This window comes from Scophthalmus maximus, chromosome 11 (genome assembly GCF_022379125.1).
Source record: "Scophthalmus maximus strain ysfricsl-2021 chromosome 11, ASM2237912v1, whole genome shotgun sequence".
In the NCBI taxonomy this organism is placed as follows: domain Eukaryota; kingdom Metazoa; phylum Chordata; class Actinopteri; order Pleuronectiformes; family Scophthalmidae; genus Scophthalmus; species Scophthalmus maximus.
Window position 1 is genome coordinate 14,846,479 of NC_061525.1, and position 19,948 is coordinate 14,866,426.

The window sequence follows — 19,948 nt, forward strand, 5'->3', positions numbered from 1 at the left end:
TCTTAATGTCTATGCTGCTTCGAGTATATTTACTCTATGAAAACCACAATCTGATCCTGTCATTTGTATTATGTCCAATATTTTGATTTTGAATATATAAAAGACAAGTGAGCAGATCACAGGCTGTGGAACGTTTTGTCTTGATTTCTAAACAAAGTGCAGAGCTGAAGGCTTCACCGACTGTGATGGAAACTGGGGTTGATCAGACCGAAAAAATTAACTATTGGCATTAGAAACTGATTATGTTCCACTTGTTTGTTATGAGTTGTTTGTTTTGATACTTTATGAGTTTGAAATGTCTCAGATTCATATTTTAGGTTTGTTTTAAAAGATGCATCTATAGTTGGAAGGTCCATGGTGTTCCGTTCGGAAAGATTATCTCTTCTTTGTATTACATGACCTTTTGTGTGGTGTTTTGTAAAAAATCGTGCTTGAAAGTTCAAATATGAAGCTGGTTGGTTATTATTCACAGGAAAATGAAAAAGTATTAACTTTGTAACATTGTCCCAAATCCAGTTTCTGTTGTGTCAAGGGGCCAAAATGACAAAAATTAAAATTTGAACCAAAAACACAATAATGCTGACAAGGCTCCATGATGGTTATTCCCTAAATCTCTCATATAACAAATCCAGCTGTATGATTTATTGTTGTTCTAACCACAGGTGCAGGGGGCCATCAGCTACCACAGGGAGGTAAGCTGATTCTTGGCCTGGAATTGCACTGAATAATGATTTGAATCTTTTCAGCATTTTAACAGATCTGCATGCATGAAAAACAGTGTTTTGGCAAAAGAATTTGCTTTTTTTTTATCATGTTATGTACCTGCAAACCTCAGACAGTTTAAACTTCTGAGACTCAGGAGGGTCCAATCATGGCCAGGACTGTACTATGGCAAAGAGCCTACTCTTAAGTATTGATTGGCAATGACAAAACCTTCGGTCACTAGAATCAGTCTGTATTTTCATGACACTCGTTCAAAAGAAAGAGCACAGATAAAACAAAACACCCCGTTGCCAAACCTTTCCTCACAAAATCTCCCAGGCCGCATATTTACAGGCAGTGCGCAATGTCTGTCCGGCAAAGCATGGGAGTTTGAGATTAAAAAAAATGAAAAAAACAGCTTAAACAAATAAATGAACGTGTTTTATTCTGCTGCCAAACTCCCTTACAAGTGAAGCTGACGGCTCATTTCCTCCACGAGGGGATAGCCAATGAAATGAGGCATTTGATGAGGCAAGGCAAATGCCATGCATGCTGGCTGCCACTCCTGATTTGATTAAACATCAGCCATGTTGTTTTTGATCATGTAGTGATGACAGACATGTAGGGGCCATATTAGCTGCTTTTAATACCGATGGTCAATCTGAGGATCTGGCTCCCTGCTGAGGAGGTGAAGTCTAGTACAAGCAGCAGTACCTGCTCATGACTTCTTTTTAGTATCACAGGGCCACCTAGTGGTCGTGGTACATACTCCTAGAAAATACACAGGTTTCAAAGTTTTTGTAAATGACTTCATTGTAACTGTGTTTTGCATCGAATGTGAAAACATATATTATTTGATTTCATATTTATGTCTGCACACCTGTGCTCGGGACAGGAGGAGGTCCTGGAGGCGCAGGAACGGGGGCTGCATTGCCTGCTGGAGGCAAGTCTCAGACACACCCTTCTGCTCTTTTTGACTCTATTTTGTGCTTCTGGATGATAATGATAAGTTAGACATTTGTTAGCTACAGCTTGTGTTTACAATTACAATGTGATTTTTGCTTCTTAAGCACAACATTTCAAACCCCAAAATTGGCTCCTCGTTGGGTACAGAGAAATTAATTTCTCTGACCAAGAACCAATACTTATGCTAATCTAATAAAGAAGACATTTCAAAGAGAGCTGTAAGCCGTATACTTAGAAGTCAGAAATCACTGTTACAGTTGTTTGGACTTTGCACTTGGAGAAGAAAGATGAGCGTATGTTTTTCACACCGTGTCATACTCCCTCTATTGGTCAAGTAACATTTTACGTTTTTTTTCTTTTTTCTTCAGTACCTGTTATTCCTCAGACAGGCCTTCCAGGAGGAGCTGGTGGTGGCTTGGGAAAGAAAGCTTCCAAAGTGCCAGGTTTTGTAGACTCAACAATAAACACCTAAAGCTGAGGGCAGACAGGATTTAATTCACAAGGCAGCAGAGCCTCATCAAAGTCTTTTTCTGTTGCATAGGGCAGGTCGTCAAGGCCTCTGGAAATAAAAGAAAGGATGATTATTATGATGTTTTCGCTCAAGCTCACACTTTAAGGTGTCTTGAGATAATGTATCTTGTTGTTTAACAAAATCTGGGCCGTGATTTTTGATGAATATGAATATTTTTCAAATGTAAATATATATATATATAATTCATAAGAAATTAGCCCATTACCTTAAATGTAATTATTGCCTTTTTATCCTGCTGAAACTAAAATAGAAGCAGGTGAAACGAAAACATAAATAATTAGCTAACCAGAGCAACACGTCTGCAGGGGCAATAAATTGTTAAAAAAACAAAAAAAAACATGTACCCAGTTTTGTGAGATGCCAGCAGCAGCTGTCTGGCTTTTTTGTATCCTGTCTGGTTTCACTGTGATAGTCTTTGTTTTTACTGTTTTGTGTTATTAAGATTGACAATAATTTCCCTCCTTGTTGTTGTCATTAGTAAACAGACAGTTCCTGCTCATGCATGATAGGTCCTTCTGATATATTTGAATGTGGATGCAGAACTGTCTTCTCTCTGTGGCAGGTGTGGGTGTGCCTGGACTTTACCAAGGTGGACTGGTGCCAGGACAAGGTTTATTTCCCTCATTGATTAATCTCAGGCAGTATTTATCAACAGTTCGTCATGCGAATGTTCAGCGCTTTTACATACAAGTGCTGTAAAGAGATTTAATGTGTTCGTACCCTGGTTTCTTGTGTCTCCTTCAGGGTTTGGTGGACGTGGAGTTCTGCCAGGGGTGCCAACGGGCACTGACCTGAATCAGAAATCAAGTAACCTTTTGTTTTATTTTCAACCCAGATTAATACTTTCCTTCATTATCATTGATGAATCATCATCAATCAAAGTTACTATCGTTGGTCACTACAGGGGCTTTTACATTTCAGTGAAAATTATCTCTTTGGTGTGTTTGATTCATTGCTGTATCTCTGTCTATTATTTACTTTCAAACAATGATTTTATATCATCTTTATGTCTGATGGATGTTGTGATTACCCTCATGCAGTTGCAGGTGGAGGACAAGGAGGAGCTCAAGTACCAGGTACCCTTATTTATGATTGGTTTATTACAAAGAAATACGTTTGCATTTTTTGTCAAAATTACTGGTATTAGCTTCTCAAGATTTAAAATGAATGCCCTTCGACATAGGAAACCGTGGGTACGGTGGACAGATGCAACCAGGAGTGTTCCACGGATACCCCCTCAAATCCCCCAAGGTGCAAGGTGAGAACTGAATCTAGACAGTAACTGCTATTCACAACAAGTTACATTCTTGTGTTCATATGGGATGATATTTCCATACTGACTTTTTGTACTTTGTTGACGTAGCAGCTTTTTTGTCTCCAGCACACAGACAGTCTTACTCACCTTATGGCCTGATAACAAAGGGGCACTTCTATGGGTATCACCCTCAGGTTTTGTCTGGTGGGTTAATCATGCTTCTGTGCTCCTATAGCCCTGCAGTGGATGATACAGTCCCAAAAGCTGCCACTAAAAATCGCTTCAACAGAGCATGATTTTGCAAAACACCATTAAAGAACAGATGACAGGTTTACAAATTCAAATTATTTTAAAAGATCTGTTAAAGGGCTCCTTGGAGAGAAGGATGCCTTGATTCCTCGTATAATCACAACTGTATGATCACTGAAATGGCAATTCTTCCTTTAAAATACTTGTATGGGTTTTAATCTGGAATCTCTTTGCCCAGATATGACAGTAAAGGAGAGATAATGATGTTAGATATGGAAAGATAGAAGGGCCAGATATCTGACAGACATCTGACAGCAGTCTAGAGCCATACGCACACCAGGGGTTTTCAGTACACAGGGAATATATTTATAATAATATGTTTATAATAGTATCTGGTATTCTGTATATTTGTATATATTATTTAAACCCAGCGATCAGTTAGTTTTAAATAATGATTATGTGACAGATTCTCCACCACTGCATAGACTTTGCTATGGTGTAGGCCACAACCATAATTAAGTGAATGACTTCAGTAACATGATAAATAAATGAGATGTTCTCAATCTACCAGGTGCTAAAGATCAAATAATGCAAAAAGTATTTCATACAAAAGCTTTAACTTAACTGCTTTACTGGAGCTTATTAACCTCTTCAATGGTCAAACGTAGTTGTCAATAGTTCCCATGCATTTGAAAGCAATATGGACTCAGTCAAGTCAAATTAATGCATTCAAAACAGACAAACACAGCATTTCAAAGTATGGACCATGTTCCAGATAATTCATGTTTGACACGTCATTTAAGAACTTTGTTGCACGTTTTGTTCTCCTCAGGTGGATATGGAGCAAAACCTGGAGGAGGGAAAATTCCTTTTGGTACAAACACTTCTTTACATCATTGTTGTTATTTGGTAAAACTGGCATCAGTGGAAAACCAGATGTTACTGATGTGCCACATTACAATGTTTCAGGTTATGGGGGCTTTGGAGGCGGTGGAGCTGGACTTCCAGGAGGAGGTTCAAATCCTGGTTATCCGGTTGGAACTGGTGTGTTTTTGTACAAATCTACTGTAAACTGATATGTTACAGAAAGGTAGAAAAGTCATCATGGGAATTTATAATGTGTTTTTTTTTTACTTTTTTGCAGGAGTGGGGGCAGGAGGCATCTCACCTGCTCAAGCTAAAGCTGCCAAATATGGTAGTCAGTCATATTCATGACCAAGACAATGCTTTTCTATTGTTTCTTTATTTTCCTATGAACAACATGGTGCAAGTTGTGTAACACCAGTATTGAACTTATTTGTTTCTCACCAACGTCTGTGCTCCAGGTTTGGGTGGCGCTGGTGGTGTTGGTGGTGTTGGTGGCACTGGGGGACTGTATCCAGGGCAGGTACCAGGAGGTATAAGATCTTGCAAAAGGCATACAAATAATAAACAAAACATAAAAGAGATGCTACAAGAATGACTGAAAATTTCCTTCCATACCAGTCAACAAAACTGTTGCATGGTGGGAAATAAAGAAGCACATTTGCTAAATTTGCTTGAAATAACATGTTAGCCACAGCTAAAGATCATCTGTCAATAACTAAATACTTGCATCCAAATATTTCAAAATTTAATTACCATTCTCTCTGTTTGCTCTGTGTACTTTAGTTGTAAAAATGAGAGCATATGTTTTTTTAGGTTTTACAAATCTACTGTTAAATGATATGATACAGAGAGGTAGAAAAGTCATCATGGAAATTAATAATGTGGTTGTTTTTTTTACTTTCTTGCAGGAGTGGGGGCAGGAGGCATCTCACCTGCTCAAGCTAAAGCTGCCAAATATGGTAGTCTGTCATATTCATGACCAAGATAATGCATTCCTATTGTTCCTTATTTTCCTATGAACAACATGGTGCAAGTTGTGTAACACCAGTACTGAACTTATTTGTTTCTCACCAACGTCTGTGCTCCAGGTTTGGGTGGCGTTGGTGGTGTTGGTGTTGGTGGTGTTGGTGGCACTGGGGGACTGTATCCAGGGCAGGTACCAGGAGGTATAAGATCTTGCAAAAGGCATACAAATAATAAACAAAACATAAAAGAGATGCTACAAGAAGAATGACTGAAAATTTCCTTCCATACCAGTAAACAAAACTGTTGCATGGTGGGAAATAAAGAAGCACATTTGCTAAATTTGCTTGAAATAACATGTTAGCCACAGCTAAAGATCATCTGTCAATAACTAAATACTACTATCCAAATATTTCCAAATTTAATTACCATTCTCTCCGTTTGCTCTGTGTACTTTAGTTGTAAAAATGAGAGCATATGTTTTTTTTATGTTTTACAAATCTACTATTAACTGATATGATACAGAGAGGTAGGAAAGTCATCATGGAAATTAATAATGTGTTTTTTTTAAACTTTTTTACAGGAGTGGGGGCAGGAGGCATCTCACCTGCTCAAGCTAAAGCTGCCAAATATGGTAGTCTGTCACATTCATGACCCAGACAATGCTTTCCTATTGTTTCTATATTTTCCTATGAACAACATGGTGCAAGTTGTGTAACACCAGTACTGAACTTATTTGTTTCTCACCCACGTCTGTGCTCCAGGTTTGGGTGGCGTTGGTGGTGTTGGTGGTGTTGGTGGCACTGGGGGACTGTATCCAGGGCAGGTACCAGGAGGTATGAGATCTTGCAAAAGGCATACAAATAATAAACAAAACATAAAAGAGATGCTACAAGAAGAATGACTAAAAATTTCCTTCCATACCAGTAAACAAAACTGTTGCATGGTGGGAAATAAAGAAGCACATTTGCTTAATTTGCTTGAAATAACATGTTAGCCACAGCTAAAGATCATCTGTCAATAACTAAATACTAGCATCCAAATATTTCCCAATTTAATTATCATTCTCTCTGTTTGCTCTGTGTACTTTAGTTGTAAAAATGAGAGCATATGTTATTTTTATGTTTTACAAATCTACTGTTAACTGATATGATACATAGAGGTAGAAAAGTCAACATGGAAATTAATAATGTGTTTTTTTTTGTTTTTACTTTTTTGCAGGAGTGGGGGCAGGAGGCATCTCACCTGCTCAAGCTAAAGCTGCCAAATATGGTAGTCTGTCACATTCATGACCCAGACAATGCTTTCCTATTGTTTCTATATTTTCCTATGAACAACATGGTGCAAGTTGTGTAACACTAGTACTGAACTTGTTTTTTCTTACCAATGTCTGTGCTCCAGGTTTGGGGGGTGTTGGTGGTGTTGGTGGTGTTGGTGGCACTGGGGGACTGTATCCAGGGCAGGTACCAGGAGGTATAAGATCTTGTAAAAGACATAAAAACAATAAACTTAACAACAAGGAGATGCTACAAGACGAATGACTGAAAATTTCCTTCCATACCAGTAAACAAAACTGTTGCATTGTGGGAAATAAAGAAGCACATTTGCTTAATTTGCTTGAAATAAGATGTGAGCCACAGCTGAATATTATCTGTCAATAACTAAATACTAGCATCCAAATATTTCCCTCTTTTGATTACCATTCCCTTTGTTTGCTCTGTGTGCTCTAGTTGTAAAAATGAGAGCATATGTTTTTTTGTTTTATGTTTGTATGAATCTACTGTTAACTGATATGATACAGAGAGATAAAAAAGTAATTATGGAAATTTATAATGTGTTTTTCTTTACTTTCTGCAGGAGTGGGGGCAGGAGGCATCTCACCTGCTCAGGCTAAAGCTGCCAAATATGGTAGTCTGTCATATTCATGACCCAGACAATGCTTTCCTATTGTTTCTATATTTTCCTATGAACAACATGGTGCAAGTTGTGTAACACCAGTACTGAACTTATTTGTTTCTCACCCACGTCTGTGCTCCAGGTTTGGGTGGCGTTGGTGGCGTTGGTGGTGTTGGTGGTGTTGGTGGCACAGGGGGACTGTATCCAGGGCAGGTACCAGGAGGTATAAGATCTTGCAAAAGGCATAAAAATAATAAACAAAACCTAAAAGAGATGCTACAAGAAGAATGACTGAAAATTTCCTTCCATACCAGTCAACAAAACTGTTGCATGGTGGGAAATAAAGAAGCACATTTGCTTAATTTGCTTGAAATAACATTTTAGCCACAGCTAAAGATCATCTGTCAATAACTAAATACTAGCATCCAAATATTTCCCAATTTAATTATCATTCTCTCTGTTTGCTCTGTGTACTTCAGTTGTAAAAATGAGAGCATATGTTATTTTTATGTTTTACAAATCTACTGTTAACTGATATAATACAGAGAGGTAGAAAAGTCATCATGGAAATTAATAATGTGTTGTTTTTTTTTACTTTTTTGCAGGAGTGGGGGCAGGAGGCATCTCACCTGCTCAAGCTAAAGCTGCCAAATATGGTAGTCTGTCACATTCATGACCCAGACAATGCTTTCCTATTGTTTCTATATTTTCCTATGAACAACATGGTGCAAGTTGTGTAACACTAGTACTGAACTTGTTTTTTTCTTACCAATGTCTGTGCTCCAGGTTTGGGTGGTGTTGGTGGTGTTGGTGGTGTTGGTGGCACTGGGGGACTGTATCCAGGGCAGGTACCAGGAGGTATGAGATCTTGTAAAAGACATAAAAACAATAAACTAAACAAAAAAGATGCTACAAGACGAATGACTGAAAATTTCCTTCCATACCAGTCAACAAAACTGTTGCATTTTGGGAAATAAAGAAGCACATTTGCTAAATTTGCTTGAAATAACATGTGAGCCACAGCTCAATATTATCTGTCAATAACTAAATACTAGCATCCAAATATTTCCCTCTTTTAATTACCATTCCCTTTGTTTGCTCTGTGTACTCTAGTTGTTAAAATGAGAGCATATGTTTTTTTGTTTTATGTTTGTATGAATCTACTGTTAGCTAAAGCAGCCAAATATGGTAGTCTGTCATATTCATGACCCAGACAATGCTCCTATTGTTTCTTTATTTTCCTATGAACAACATGGTGCAAGTTGTGTTAGACCAGTACTGAACTTATTTTTTTCTTACCAACATCTGTGCTCCAGGTTTGGGTGTCGTTGGTGGTGTTGGTGGTGCTGGTGGTGGTGGCACTGGGGGACTGTATCCAGGGCAGGTACCAGGAGGTATAACATCTTGCAAAATAAACAACACAAAATTCTATAGAGATGCTACAAGGCAATTGACTGAACATATCCTTCCATACCAGTAAACAAAACTGTTGCATGGTGGGAAATTAAGAAGCACATTTGCTAAATTTGCTTGAAATAACATTTTAGCCACAGCTAAAGATCATCTGTCAATAACTAAATACTAGCATCGAAATATTTGCCTCTTTTCATTACCATTCTCTCTGTTTTTTTCTGTGTACTTTACTTGTAAAAAATTAGAGCATATGTTATTTAATGTTTTACCACAGGATATGGGGCTGGGGCGAAGGCTGCTAAATATGGTGAGAATTTTCATATTTTTGCATGTAATGGCATTAATATTTATATTCATATCCTCACACCTCTTTTTTACCTTGTGTTGCTTATAACCTCTCTATTTACATTGACACACTTGACTTGTTTCTTCTTCTGGTCTTCCCTGGACAGGAACAGTACCAGGTGGGGTACCAGGAGGAGTACCAGGAGGAGTACCAGGAGGTGCACCCATTGGAGTACCAGGAGGAGTTCCCAGATTACCAGGGTTTGGTGGATATTCACCAGCAGCCAAAGCCGCTAAATATGGTATGGCGTACAAATGTAATAATCATTTGCACTTCTTTCAACTCAAACTTATGTCAGGTTAGGAGCTCTTAAATTTGAACCTACAGTACAGTGCGTCTTCAAAAATGAATACTCGGCGTGGTGTAAGTGTTTGCTATAATCATGTTTTCTCTTTCCTCACATGGATAGGAGGAACAGGAGGACAAGTTGGAACAGGAGGACAATTCGGAATTGGAGGACAATTCGGAACTGGGGGACAATTTGGAAGAGGAGGACAATTCGGAACTGGTGGACAATTCGGAACAGGAGGACAATTTGGAAATGGAGGACAATTTGGAAATGGAGGACAATTAGGAACAGGGGGATACTCTCCTGCTGCCAAAGCTGCTAAATATGGTAAGGTATTTTTTAAAGGAATTTTTAAAACTGCATTTCCTCTTTATCCATTTGGCTTGTAGAAGAGATCCTGAGCTAACTGGAATTATCTGTTTTATTAAAGATTATAATGCAGTTTTTTTTAGATGGCAATCAAGTGCAACTGAAAGTAAATTGCATGTTGTGTTTCTGCTACAACCCACATATCTGCTCTGTAGATCACATGTCCTGTTTTGAGAAAAAAATTTGAAAAAGTAAAGTAAACCTTTTGTAATTTCGGTTTCATAGAGTTACCCCATTTTTTTCTTTTGCAATACCATGTTCTTAGGCTGTGTTTACGGGGACCAGTTTATCTGACCAGATCATTTTTCCCCATAGGAGTAGGAGGACAGGGAGGCGCAGGACAGGGAGGCGCAGGACAAGGAGGCACAGGTGGAGCAGGAGGACTTGGAGGATACCTTGCAGCCAAAGCTGCTAAATATGGTAATTATAGATGACAATTATCAAGTCTCAGAATTTTTCATGTGGTTACTGTGAGTACTGGTTTCCCAGCAGCAGAGCCCAGTTATATGTGAGTCAGAGGATACCAAAGGAAGTGAACAAAGCCTGAGATTTAATACGAAGGCCTGGCAATAGTCTGGTCATTGTACGGTTTGTTTTACAGTTTTGAAGTTGCCTCTACTGTCTTGAGAATACTCCAACAATGCCCTCTGGTACTTAAATATAGAACATTTGACAGCACTCGATTGTCTACTACTGTTTATGTAGTGGGTAGATGAAAAGGACGAGGCCCACTTCAGCAGCAGGGGCTGTTTATATTACAAAGTGTGGCAATTTACAGGTTGGTGCAGGAAAAAAACCCGCATGTTTTACTAAAATACTAAAATTTAGTATGGCTTTTAACAACAACATTTGTCTCCACATGAAAAGGGGCACTTGGAGGAGCAGGAGCAGGAGGACTAGGAGGTGGAGGAGGAGCAGGAGGACTGGGAGGTGGAGGAGGAGCAGGAGGACTGGGAGGTGGAGGAGGACTAGGAGGTGGAGGATACCCTGCTGCTGCAGCTGCTGCTGCTGCTGCTAAAGCTGCTAAATATGGTAACTACAATAAAACACTTGAAGACAATGAAACTACTATAAAAAAAAAACCCCCACTTCAAGTGAATATTCAGGATTAAATGATAATTTTTTTTTCATTTAAGGTCAAGGTGATGGTGGTTTTGGTGGTGGAGGAAATCCTGCAGTCCCATTTCTACCAGGATATGGATGTAAGCAAATCCCACAGACATTTTTTTTGTCTAAATGAGTAATGAAATAATAATTATACAACCTATAAGATGACCTTTTGATCGAAACCTTTCTGCTCTTGTTGTGTTGCAGCTTTGGCGGCTGGTGCCAAACCTCCTAAATATGGTGAGACTGATTTACTACTACATACTCAATTTTTATGGACAAAACACTGTTAAAATACTAGTAAAATATAGTGCTACTGTCTCAAGTAATGCAATGTGTAATGAAGGCTTCATTTTCATTCGTTCCCCGACAGGAGTTGCAGGAGCAGGCCAAGGAGGAGGCAGAGTTCCAGGGTCAGCAGGACAGATACAACCTGGCTTTGGCGGCTATGGAGGTGAGTTGTTGAATTATTGTAACAGTGCAGACAAAAATGTATTTGTTCAATGTGTTTCTGCTGTTTGTTTTATGATAATACAGTATGATCTAATGAAACATTATGTTGCCTCCTGACAGGCTATGGAGCAGGAGCGGGAGTCAAACCCCCTAAGTATGGTAAGACGTTTTCTATAAATTGTTGTTTTGGATTATTTTTATGTTTTTTGACTAAGTTGAACAATATCCTGAATCATTTCAGACCCTTTTAAAAATGTACAGCAGCATTGGTCAGAGTGCATGTGTAAATGTATTTCATCAAAGTTCAAAAGTTCAAAGTTCAAAGTTCAGCTGTACAGTGCAGAGGATTAGGACTGGGGTTACAGGAGGAGCAGGAGGAGAACCTGCAGTTTCAGGGGGAGGAGGGCAACGATACTTACAGACCTACCCTAAATCTGCTAAATACTTCTCTATACCCAAGTTTACTTTATGTAACTCTTTTTTACTCATTATTATCATTATTATTAACAGTAAATTAATGATGTAATCTGCTCACTTTCTTTTAAATAGGAGGAGCAGGACCAGGGTTAGGAGCAGGAGGATTTTTAGGAATAGGAGGAACAGGAGGAATAATACCAGGAGCAGGTGGACAATACTCTGCTGCTGCAAAAGCTGCTAAATACTGAAAGAAGGGTTGAGTTTAGTCTGTCTGCCACCATTATTACAGTATGTCAGTTGTGGCCGCAGGCTTCTTCTTCTCAACAGTACTCGTCTTGTGCACTTTCTCCCTTACACTAACAGATTCCTGTTCTTGACTACTTTTCATCATATCGTAGCTGTATTTTTGGAATATAATCTACTTTACTCAGACTTTTAAGAAGACTTTCAGAAGATATCTTCTAAAAACAAGGTTTTTTTTTGTCAATGAAGTTCTACAATGGGGGGTTGTGATGTTTCTAAACCACTGACATGAAAGTCATATTATAATAATATGAAATTGTATATAATTACGTGTTATATATGACCTGTGAATCCCCTGCCATAGAATCATTTATTTTAAATAGGAGGAGCAGGGTTAGGAGCAGCAGGATTTGTAGGGACAGGAGCAACAGGAGGAATAATACCAGGAGCAGGTGGACAATACTCTGCTGCTGACTAAATGTACATAGCAGGGACTTGAATACGTTTTTGTCATTGTAACACAAAATATTAAACCATACTACCAGCTTTACATTACAAAACATTTGTCTCCACATGAAAAGGGGCACTAGGAGGACTGGGAGGTGGAGGAGGACTGGGAGGTGGAGGATACCCTGCTGCAGCTGCTGCTGCTAAAGCTGCTAAATATGGTAACTACAATTTAAACACTAGAAAATACAATGAAACTGCTATTAAAAAACAGCACTTGTGAATGTACATGATAATTTTTTGACTTTTAAGGTCAAGGTGGTGGTGGTATATAATTACATGTAGTATATGACCTGTGAAGCCTCTGCTATAGAATAATTTACTTTAAATAGGAGGAGCAGGAGGAGCAGGACCAGGGTTAGGAGCTGGAGGATTTGGAGGACCAGGAGGAACAGGAGGAATAATACCAGGAGCAGGTGGACAATACTCTGCTGCTGCAAAAGCTGCTAAATACGGTGAGTGAAATTAACAGGCACAAATAATACACATTCACATACATTTCATTGTGAATAAACTGATTCCTCTATAGTCTGGATCTGAAATCGCATTCTTTCGGCCGGAAACTAAAACTCTTGACCATGGTTGAGAGAATGGAGATTTGGACTGACTTTAAGAAATTCATCTCCTCAAAAGTCATTGGCTTCACTTTCCAGACCCGGAGTCTACATCCGTTTTTATATACAATCTATTGTAAAGAGGGAAAAATCTGATACATTCAAAGCCTTTTAATAGGACACAGATATTTACAAAAGCAAACCTGTGTTGTAACGTAGTAGATCACAGTGGCATAGATGTTGTGACCTCGTGTGCCTCTACCAGGAGGCATCACCGGAGTCGGACTTGCCGTGCCAGGAGCTACTCCAGCTACAGCTGTCGGGGGTGGTCCAGATGGTTCTGCTGTTGTGTCACCTGGTGGTACAGGTGTTCCAGGAAAACCAGGTAATGCTGCTTAGTATACATCTTTATATTTTCTTTGATGAGCCTTCTATGTAAGTTTTGTATTGTGATTTAACTTTTTTTTGTTATTGCTTTTACAGCAAAGGATGCATTTCCCGCTGGAACTCCTCTACCAGGTGCACTTTTACACATGTTATGTTTTTTCAGTAGCAATGTAGTAAGTAGGCTATATAGAACATTACATTACAGTGATGCATTTCAACTTATATTTGGCAATGGCACTCAACTTTGGGCCAACAGCACCAGTACTGTTTCACCATTTATCCCCTGTACAATTTCTTAAGCTATTTCCTGCCCACAAAACTCACAGGATTGTATCGCGAGCGCTACCAGCTATTGAGCAACTCTAGCTTGCAGCCTCCCAGCTGTGGCAGTATCGAGGTCCACCTCACAGCTTTTGCCTTTCCTGGTCTCTCTTACTCTGCCGCTCATTAAAACACAGTGGCTGAAACTGGAACCTGTTGTCTTTTGACAGACCTCACAGCTATTCCTGCAAATGGCACGGCCCCCGAGGTCCTGCAGCCCAGTAAGACTTGCTGTTTGCATGAAACCTTTGACTGCAAAGTGAAATCTGAAATTGTAGCTGAGTTGTAATGTATTTGCTACTCTGTTGTTGTATGGCACAGTCCACTCAGTATTTGTGAATGTGATTATTTCCTGCCCCAAAGGAGACACTTGAGAATTGTTTTTTTATTCCAACAAGTGTTTTGCATTGCTACATCAGTGTTATAAACAGCATCCAGATTTGGCATCTTAATGGTTACAGATCAAAATCTTATAAACATAACCTGTCATCCAAATCTTATCTGAAAACTGACATTTGTTTGTTTTCAATTCCCCATAGATACGATTCCCATTGCTGCATTTTGCATCTGTTTGTCTTAATCCGCACATTTAATTCTACAATATGGAAATAATCTTGTAATTTGTGTGGCCAGAAGTTGCAGCCTTGGACTGATTTGAGGAGAATTGTTAATCTTCTTAAATACTGTTTGGAAAGACAATAGAAAACTGTGTTCACCATACATTCATCGTTTAACTCCTATTCTCACGCTTCCTGTTGGCACTGTAAAGACAGGCACTACTCAATTATGTCTTTCAGCTTTAAACATGATCCAATAGGTGAATGTGGTATTTTCTGCTCTGCCAGATGCAAAAACATTACACACGACAGCTGTGCTTCAGACTTGGTGCTTGAATACTTCTTCATGTCGTGCTGAAAGACGAGTTGAGTTTAGTCTGTCTGGCCCCTGCAACTCCACCATTATTACAGTATGTCGGTTGTGGCTGCAGGTTCTCTCCTTCTCAACACTTATTTCTTTTTCACTAACAGCTCCCTGTTCTTGACTACTTTTCATCATATCATAGCTGTATTATTGGAATATAATCTGTATTATTGGAACATTTTCAGAAGACTTCTTCTAGAAGCTCTAAGGTGTTTAACCATGTTTTTTTTTTGCTATGAAGTTCTACAATGGGGGATTATTGTGATGTTTCTAAACCACTGACATGAAAATCATATAATAATAATATCATGTTTTATCTTCACTTTATATAATTACTATTAGTATTATAAAGTATATATTATATATATTAAAAGGGTTAGGGTTAGGGGGTTAGAGAAGTATATGGCCTGTGCTTTAGAATATGACCTTTTATTGGCTGTCTTGACACAGTTTTACCATTATTTTTAAATGTCTGATGTGTTTTATTGTTTGCTATTATTTCGAAAGGAATGTCTTTCTTTCATTTCCTGTTTGTTAGTCCCACACCTTCCATTTCATATTTCATAATTCTTGATGTAATTAAACCAAACAGACATAATCATTTAAATTCAACATTTTAAAAGCTTGACTAATGTTGCTCTCTTTTTTTTCTTCATAATTTTACTTCGGTCACTTGTGGTGGACTTGTGAAACAGGCGGTGGGTTCACATTAAGTTCATATATTTAGTTTCCTCATTTAATTCTAAAGTATGTCTCAGCCTGTTCTAATGTACTTTTATTTCTGCCTTTCTTATCACAGTCGCTGGTGGAATTCTTCAGCCTCATGGTTAGTAGTACATATGAGATTGTTTTTAATTAATTTCATGAGGTTATTATACATTTTATTATTATTGTACACAATAGCTTAATTAATCTTTTTTTATTTCACAGCTGGCACGAGTGTTGGTAAATATGTTTTAAAAATATATACAGAAAAAAATGTAATATTCAATAATCTTGTGCAAGTTGTATTCAGACATATATTATATCCCTGATCCTTGTGTACTTACATGTAACAGGTGGAGTGGGTGTTGCAGCACCAGTTGCTGGTAAGAGCAGTGTTCTGTAATCAACAGCTTACAATATTTTGTTGTGTTTGTACGAAATATCATGTTCTGTACTGTATAACGTCTCATGTTCTCAGTATAATTGATCACTCTGTGTCACTTAGCTAAGATTTTATGCTGGATGTTAATTGATGAAACATCTGCCTGTGTTTTTAGTCAGTACAACAGGCCAAGTTCAACCTGGTTAGTGTGAACAGCCTCTGATTCTTTCTGTGGGCTTTCATAGTTAAAGTAAATCCTGAATAAAACATTTTATCACAACCAATAATTAAATGTTAAAAATAAGTAAAACATTTATTCTGTAATAGTAATCAAATTCATTTACAGTAGTTGAAGTTGAGTGTTAGAAATATTATTATAGTCACTACTGTTAATATTGTATTTACAGTATTTGATTGTATGTATTTGTGTTTATAGTACTTTTGTTGCTTCTTGTTGCTTCCTTTTACACCATACGATTTTTTTTTCATTTGACAAGCTCTGCTCTTCTTCTTCTGTATAAATAGACATGCTCTCTGCATTGTACATTAACCCAATCATTTCTTAGCTCATTTTGAAATGGAGAACATTAAATTCTCTCTTCTCTCATTTAGTTGCAACCGGAGTCCAACAACCAGGAGGTAGGCCAACTTACTTTTACTGATACCTGAACTGTTTTTTCTCTGAAACTTATGACTTATACTTATGAATCATTCTGGCCACATGGTGGAGACAAAGAGAAGTACAACTGCCATGTTTGTTAGTCTGTGCTCCAATCTGCTACTGTGATAACTCTAAACACTGCTGTTCTCAGGTGTTCCCACTGGCACAGGTGTCAAAGCACCTAAACCATTTGTACCAGGTAAAATCTTACACATTCTGGTAAATCCTGTCACTATAAAGCATGTGATATATTTGTACAATAATGTGTTAAAGTTTGCACCATAATAATTAATTAATACCCCTCCTGTGTGAAGTAGAGGATCGTTGCTGTACCTAGTAGCTTTTTCTAAAACATCACAGTGCCTACAGTAAACACACACACACACACACACACACAGAATATCGTCCATAAAGCCTTGTCTCTTCAGAATCCCAATGATGTTATAATTTATCGGTATGCTCTTTATGACCCTGTTTAATGTACAGACCATTCTCAGGCTGTATTTATCTTACCGTGCAGATTCGGTCTAGACAGTTAATGACTCAACTCAAATCGCTAAAACAAGCTGTTTGTGTATTATGAAAAGCTGCTTCAGGCCTTTGTTTACGCAATTATCCCTCCAACAGACTGAACAGTCATCAGTTCTGTGTATCTGGAGGTTTGCAGTTATAGGACATTTTGTAGGAGCTCCTCCACACTATTTTCACCTGTGATGGACTTGAGACCAAGTCCAGGATGTTTTTTCTTGCACTTCAACTCATTCAGTCAAATATCGAGACAAATCGTTTTCTCCCCTGCGAGGGAACTTTTTGATGGAGCATCCATGGTAACACCCATCTGGATCAAATCACTGGACTAGTGATCAGTAACTTGTATAAGTCCGTAGAGCTAATCCAACAATAAGGTGTAGCTGGAGAGGATAAAACCAGTACAAAAAGAAACATTTTTTAAATCTATTGTAGTGAGGAATCTTCTGTTTAGTCATCTGAATTCACTTTTTTTCCTTAGGTACTGGAGGTGGATATCCCAATGGTGGAACATATGGAGGCAAATTCCCCATATTCTCTATTTAACATTTATATAAATAAGTTAAAATGGCAGTGAGTATTACTTCTATCCTTTTTTTGCTTTAGTTCCTTATGGTGCAGGTACCGGCACTGGAGCTGGAACTCGACTTCCAATTGGAGTTGGAGCGTTTCCTTTGAAACCTCCAGGTGTGTTTCTACTTTAAAACAAATCAATCTCTTTCACAGTTTATCAAAAGAACGATTTCAAATTGCATATTTATGTTTTTACCTCAAACATAATTGTGTTGCACTTTTTGTAGCTGTGGGTGGAACAGGATTTGGAGCAGGAATCCCACTGGCAGCAGGAAGTTATCCAGGTGAGAAGACGCTATATTTCATTTAAAATGTAAAATTATAAATCTTGGTGAACCTTAAGAACAGGAGACATAATGTAGGTGTCAGATAGTAAGAAAACGTGTCGAATCAAAAGCATAAATAACTACTTTTTTCCCTTTTCAAGATTAAAAAAAATAAAAAATTACGATAAGGTTTTTTAATTTAACACCATTCCTTCCATGATCCACTTCCCAACACAAACCGTAGACGATGGGGTCAATCAGACAATAATGCTACTTTTCTCTGTCATCATGATTCAGGCGGATACAGTCCATATCATCATGGTTATGGACAGGGTATGTATGAAAGGAGAGGAGGCTTTAATACATGTTCCCCCAACTGTAAACGATACCAAAAACGTTCTGCCCAGTGCTCAAAGTGGCAGTTGGTCAGGAGATGCCAATGCGTTGCGCTTCCTGTGCAGGAAATTGGCCAACGGGCTGATAAAGTTTCTGTATGGGGCGTTTTATCAGGAATGAGAAGCCAGCTGGATACTTTGATGAAGGAAATCCACTGGTCTTTTAGAAGAGGCAGTGTTTCCAGTCTCTCCTAATTTTTTTTTTGTCTGGCTGACAATCCTGTGCAGTACAGCCATATAGTGGATGAACCATTTAGGGTCTTCATCACCTCCTCTAAGCCATTCTTGTGTCTCTTGTTGCAGGTGGGTTGACATATCCCTCTGCAGTTGGACTGGGAGGTGCTGGTGGTGGAGCTAATGCACAGAGACCAGGTAATGCAATAGGCCTGTTAGCAGAGCACATGGAAGCACAAAGTACACGTGTTTTCAGGGCTTCTCTGTGCAACTCTCCAAGAAACTGTCTATAGTCAGTCACGTCACTTAAATGGTATTAGGATGGTATTGAAAGTCTTCTATATTTGTTTATTGATAGTAATATATTTTCTCTTGCTTGTCATAGGCCATAATGATGATGTCAGGAGATGTTATACATATACAAAGTCACTGCTGCTAGTTACAGTAGCTAGGATGCCCAGTGCTTCATAATACAATGTGTTGATTTTTAGCAAAAACCCAAATAAATTAAATGACATTCAGAAGAAATCTGGAAAAAAAAATTGCCCCATGAAGTGAAATGCATTATGTTTAAGGATTGTTTGCCATATTCCGCATGCCTCAAAAACAGAAGAAATAGCATTTATTAGTGCCACACAAGTTATATAGGCAAAATATGAGAAAATCCAGTCCTACCAATAGGAGTGATCCCTGCAGTGTTACAGCGCAAACTGGAGTTTGTAAATGGGGCAATGAGCAACGTAACATTTCCCAGTGGAGACTGATTACCGTTAGTTATGCTCTGAACAACATCAAAGTGCAACTGACTGAAGATAACGCAAACCCCCCGAGAGTCCTGCACTGAAAAAGCAAAACTCTGCCGGGGAAAGTTTGGATGAGGCTGTTTCTGTGACTTCAGCTGAGCCACTGGCTGCATGTCACTACAGGGGGAGACGTGACAGTAGATGTATAAACAGCATACAAGTCATGTTTACTTCACATCACAACAATGGAAACATTCTCATGATTGCTTTACTGTCTTTTTCATTTGAACAGGCTACGGCAATCTTGGAGGAGGAGGTGGATATCAGCCAGGTGAGGGCCATTGCGTCTTTAGACATTTTTTTCATTATTTTCTGCTTCTTTTTTTTAATAGAATACATTATCAAAGGTTTATTTTTGGCTAATATGGCACAGATATTATTGTGCCTTTGGCCCCTGCTCCTCTCCCTCTGTCCATCAGTGAGGGATGAGTGTAATCACACGGCAGCAGCCGCAGCTCACAGTCCCACAGATACTGTACCAGAATGGCCCTAATCCTCCTCCCATTGGCCACAGACATCCGTCTGTGTGAAACTCTGCTACAGATGGTTTAATAACTTTCATTTACAGACAGAGAGACTGTGATTGTGAAATTAGGTCAAGTTGTCAAATTCTCTGCATTTATTATATGTATCACTAAGTTACCAGGATGTTTTTTTCACAGTGTACATGCAGGACTGGATTAGACCCGATGAAGTTCAATGCA

At 38.5% G+C, this 19,948-nt stretch overlaps 1 protein-coding gene across 13 annotated transcripts in view; it reads left to right on the top strand.

Moving 5' to 3' along the window:
• elna (elastin a) overlaps window positions 1–19,948 on the top strand; it is a 48,785-nt gene that overhangs the window by 23,382 nt on the left and 5,455 nt on the right. For 3 of the 13 annotated variants that reach the window (XM_035623199.2, XM_035623198.2, XM_035623200.2), the window contains exons 8-53: window positions 663–692; window positions 1,598–1,645; window positions 2,037–2,111; window positions 2,763–2,810; window positions 2,945–3,007; window positions 3,241–3,276; window positions 3,384–3,458; window positions 4,537–4,578; window positions 4,674–4,748; window positions 4,849–4,899; window positions 5,030–5,101; window positions 5,480–5,530; window positions 5,660–5,737; window positions 6,118–6,168; window positions 6,299–6,370; window positions 6,756–6,806; window positions 6,936–7,007; window positions 7,392–7,442; window positions 7,573–7,653; window positions 8,036–8,086; window positions 8,217–8,288; window positions 8,747–8,824; window positions 9,118–9,150; window positions 9,296–9,430; window positions 9,599–9,805; window positions 10,984–11,049; window positions 11,162–11,194; window positions 11,328–11,408; window positions 11,528–11,566; window positions 12,649–12,735; window positions 12,907–13,029; window positions 13,394–13,513; window positions 13,612–13,647; window positions 14,007–14,057; window positions 15,453–15,455; window positions 15,557–15,583; window positions 15,688–15,702; window positions 15,816–15,845; window positions 16,457–16,483; window positions 16,657–16,704; window positions 17,515–17,553; window positions 17,640–17,720; window positions 17,834–17,890; window positions 18,170–18,205; window positions 18,571–18,639; window positions 19,477–19,515. In XM_035623199.2, coding sequence (XP_035479092.2) covers window positions 663–692; window positions 1,598–1,645; window positions 2,037–2,111; window positions 2,763–2,810; window positions 2,945–3,007; window positions 3,241–3,276; window positions 3,384–3,458; window positions 4,537–4,578; window positions 4,674–4,748; window positions 4,849–4,899; window positions 5,030–5,101; window positions 5,480–5,530; window positions 5,660–5,737; window positions 6,118–6,168; window positions 6,299–6,370; window positions 6,756–6,806; window positions 6,936–7,007; window positions 7,392–7,442; window positions 7,573–7,653; window positions 8,036–8,086; window positions 8,217–8,288; window positions 8,747–8,824; window positions 9,118–9,150; window positions 9,296–9,430; window positions 9,599–9,805; window positions 10,984–11,049; window positions 11,162–11,194; window positions 11,328–11,408; window positions 11,528–11,566; window positions 12,649–12,735; window positions 12,907–13,029; window positions 13,394–13,513; window positions 13,612–13,647; window positions 14,007–14,057; window positions 15,453–15,455; window positions 15,557–15,583; window positions 15,688–15,702; window positions 15,816–15,845; window positions 16,457–16,483; window positions 16,657–16,704; window positions 17,515–17,553; window positions 17,640–17,720; window positions 17,834–17,890; window positions 18,170–18,205; window positions 18,571–18,639; window positions 19,477–19,515 — 2,805 coding nt within the window. The remainder of the gene's footprint in view (window positions 1–662; window positions 693–1,597; window positions 1,646–2,036; window positions 2,112–2,762; window positions 2,811–2,944; window positions 3,008–3,240; window positions 3,277–3,383; window positions 3,459–4,536; window positions 4,579–4,673; window positions 4,749–4,848; window positions 4,900–5,029; window positions 5,102–5,479; window positions 5,531–5,659; window positions 5,738–6,117; window positions 6,169–6,298; window positions 6,371–6,755; window positions 6,807–6,935; window positions 7,008–7,391; window positions 7,443–7,572; window positions 7,654–8,035; window positions 8,087–8,216; window positions 8,289–8,746; window positions 8,825–9,117; window positions 9,151–9,295; window positions 9,431–9,598; window positions 9,806–10,983; window positions 11,050–11,161; window positions 11,195–11,327; window positions 11,409–11,527; window positions 11,567–12,648; window positions 12,736–12,906; window positions 13,030–13,393; window positions 13,514–13,611; window positions 13,648–14,006; window positions 14,058–15,452; window positions 15,456–15,556; window positions 15,584–15,687; window positions 15,703–15,815; window positions 15,846–16,456; window positions 16,484–16,656; window positions 16,705–17,514; window positions 17,554–17,639; window positions 17,721–17,833; window positions 17,891–18,169; window positions 18,206–18,570; window positions 18,640–19,476; window positions 19,516–19,948) is intronic. The other 10 variants (XM_035623202.2, XM_035623201.2, XM_035623204.2 and 7 more) reach the window with 10 other exon arrangements.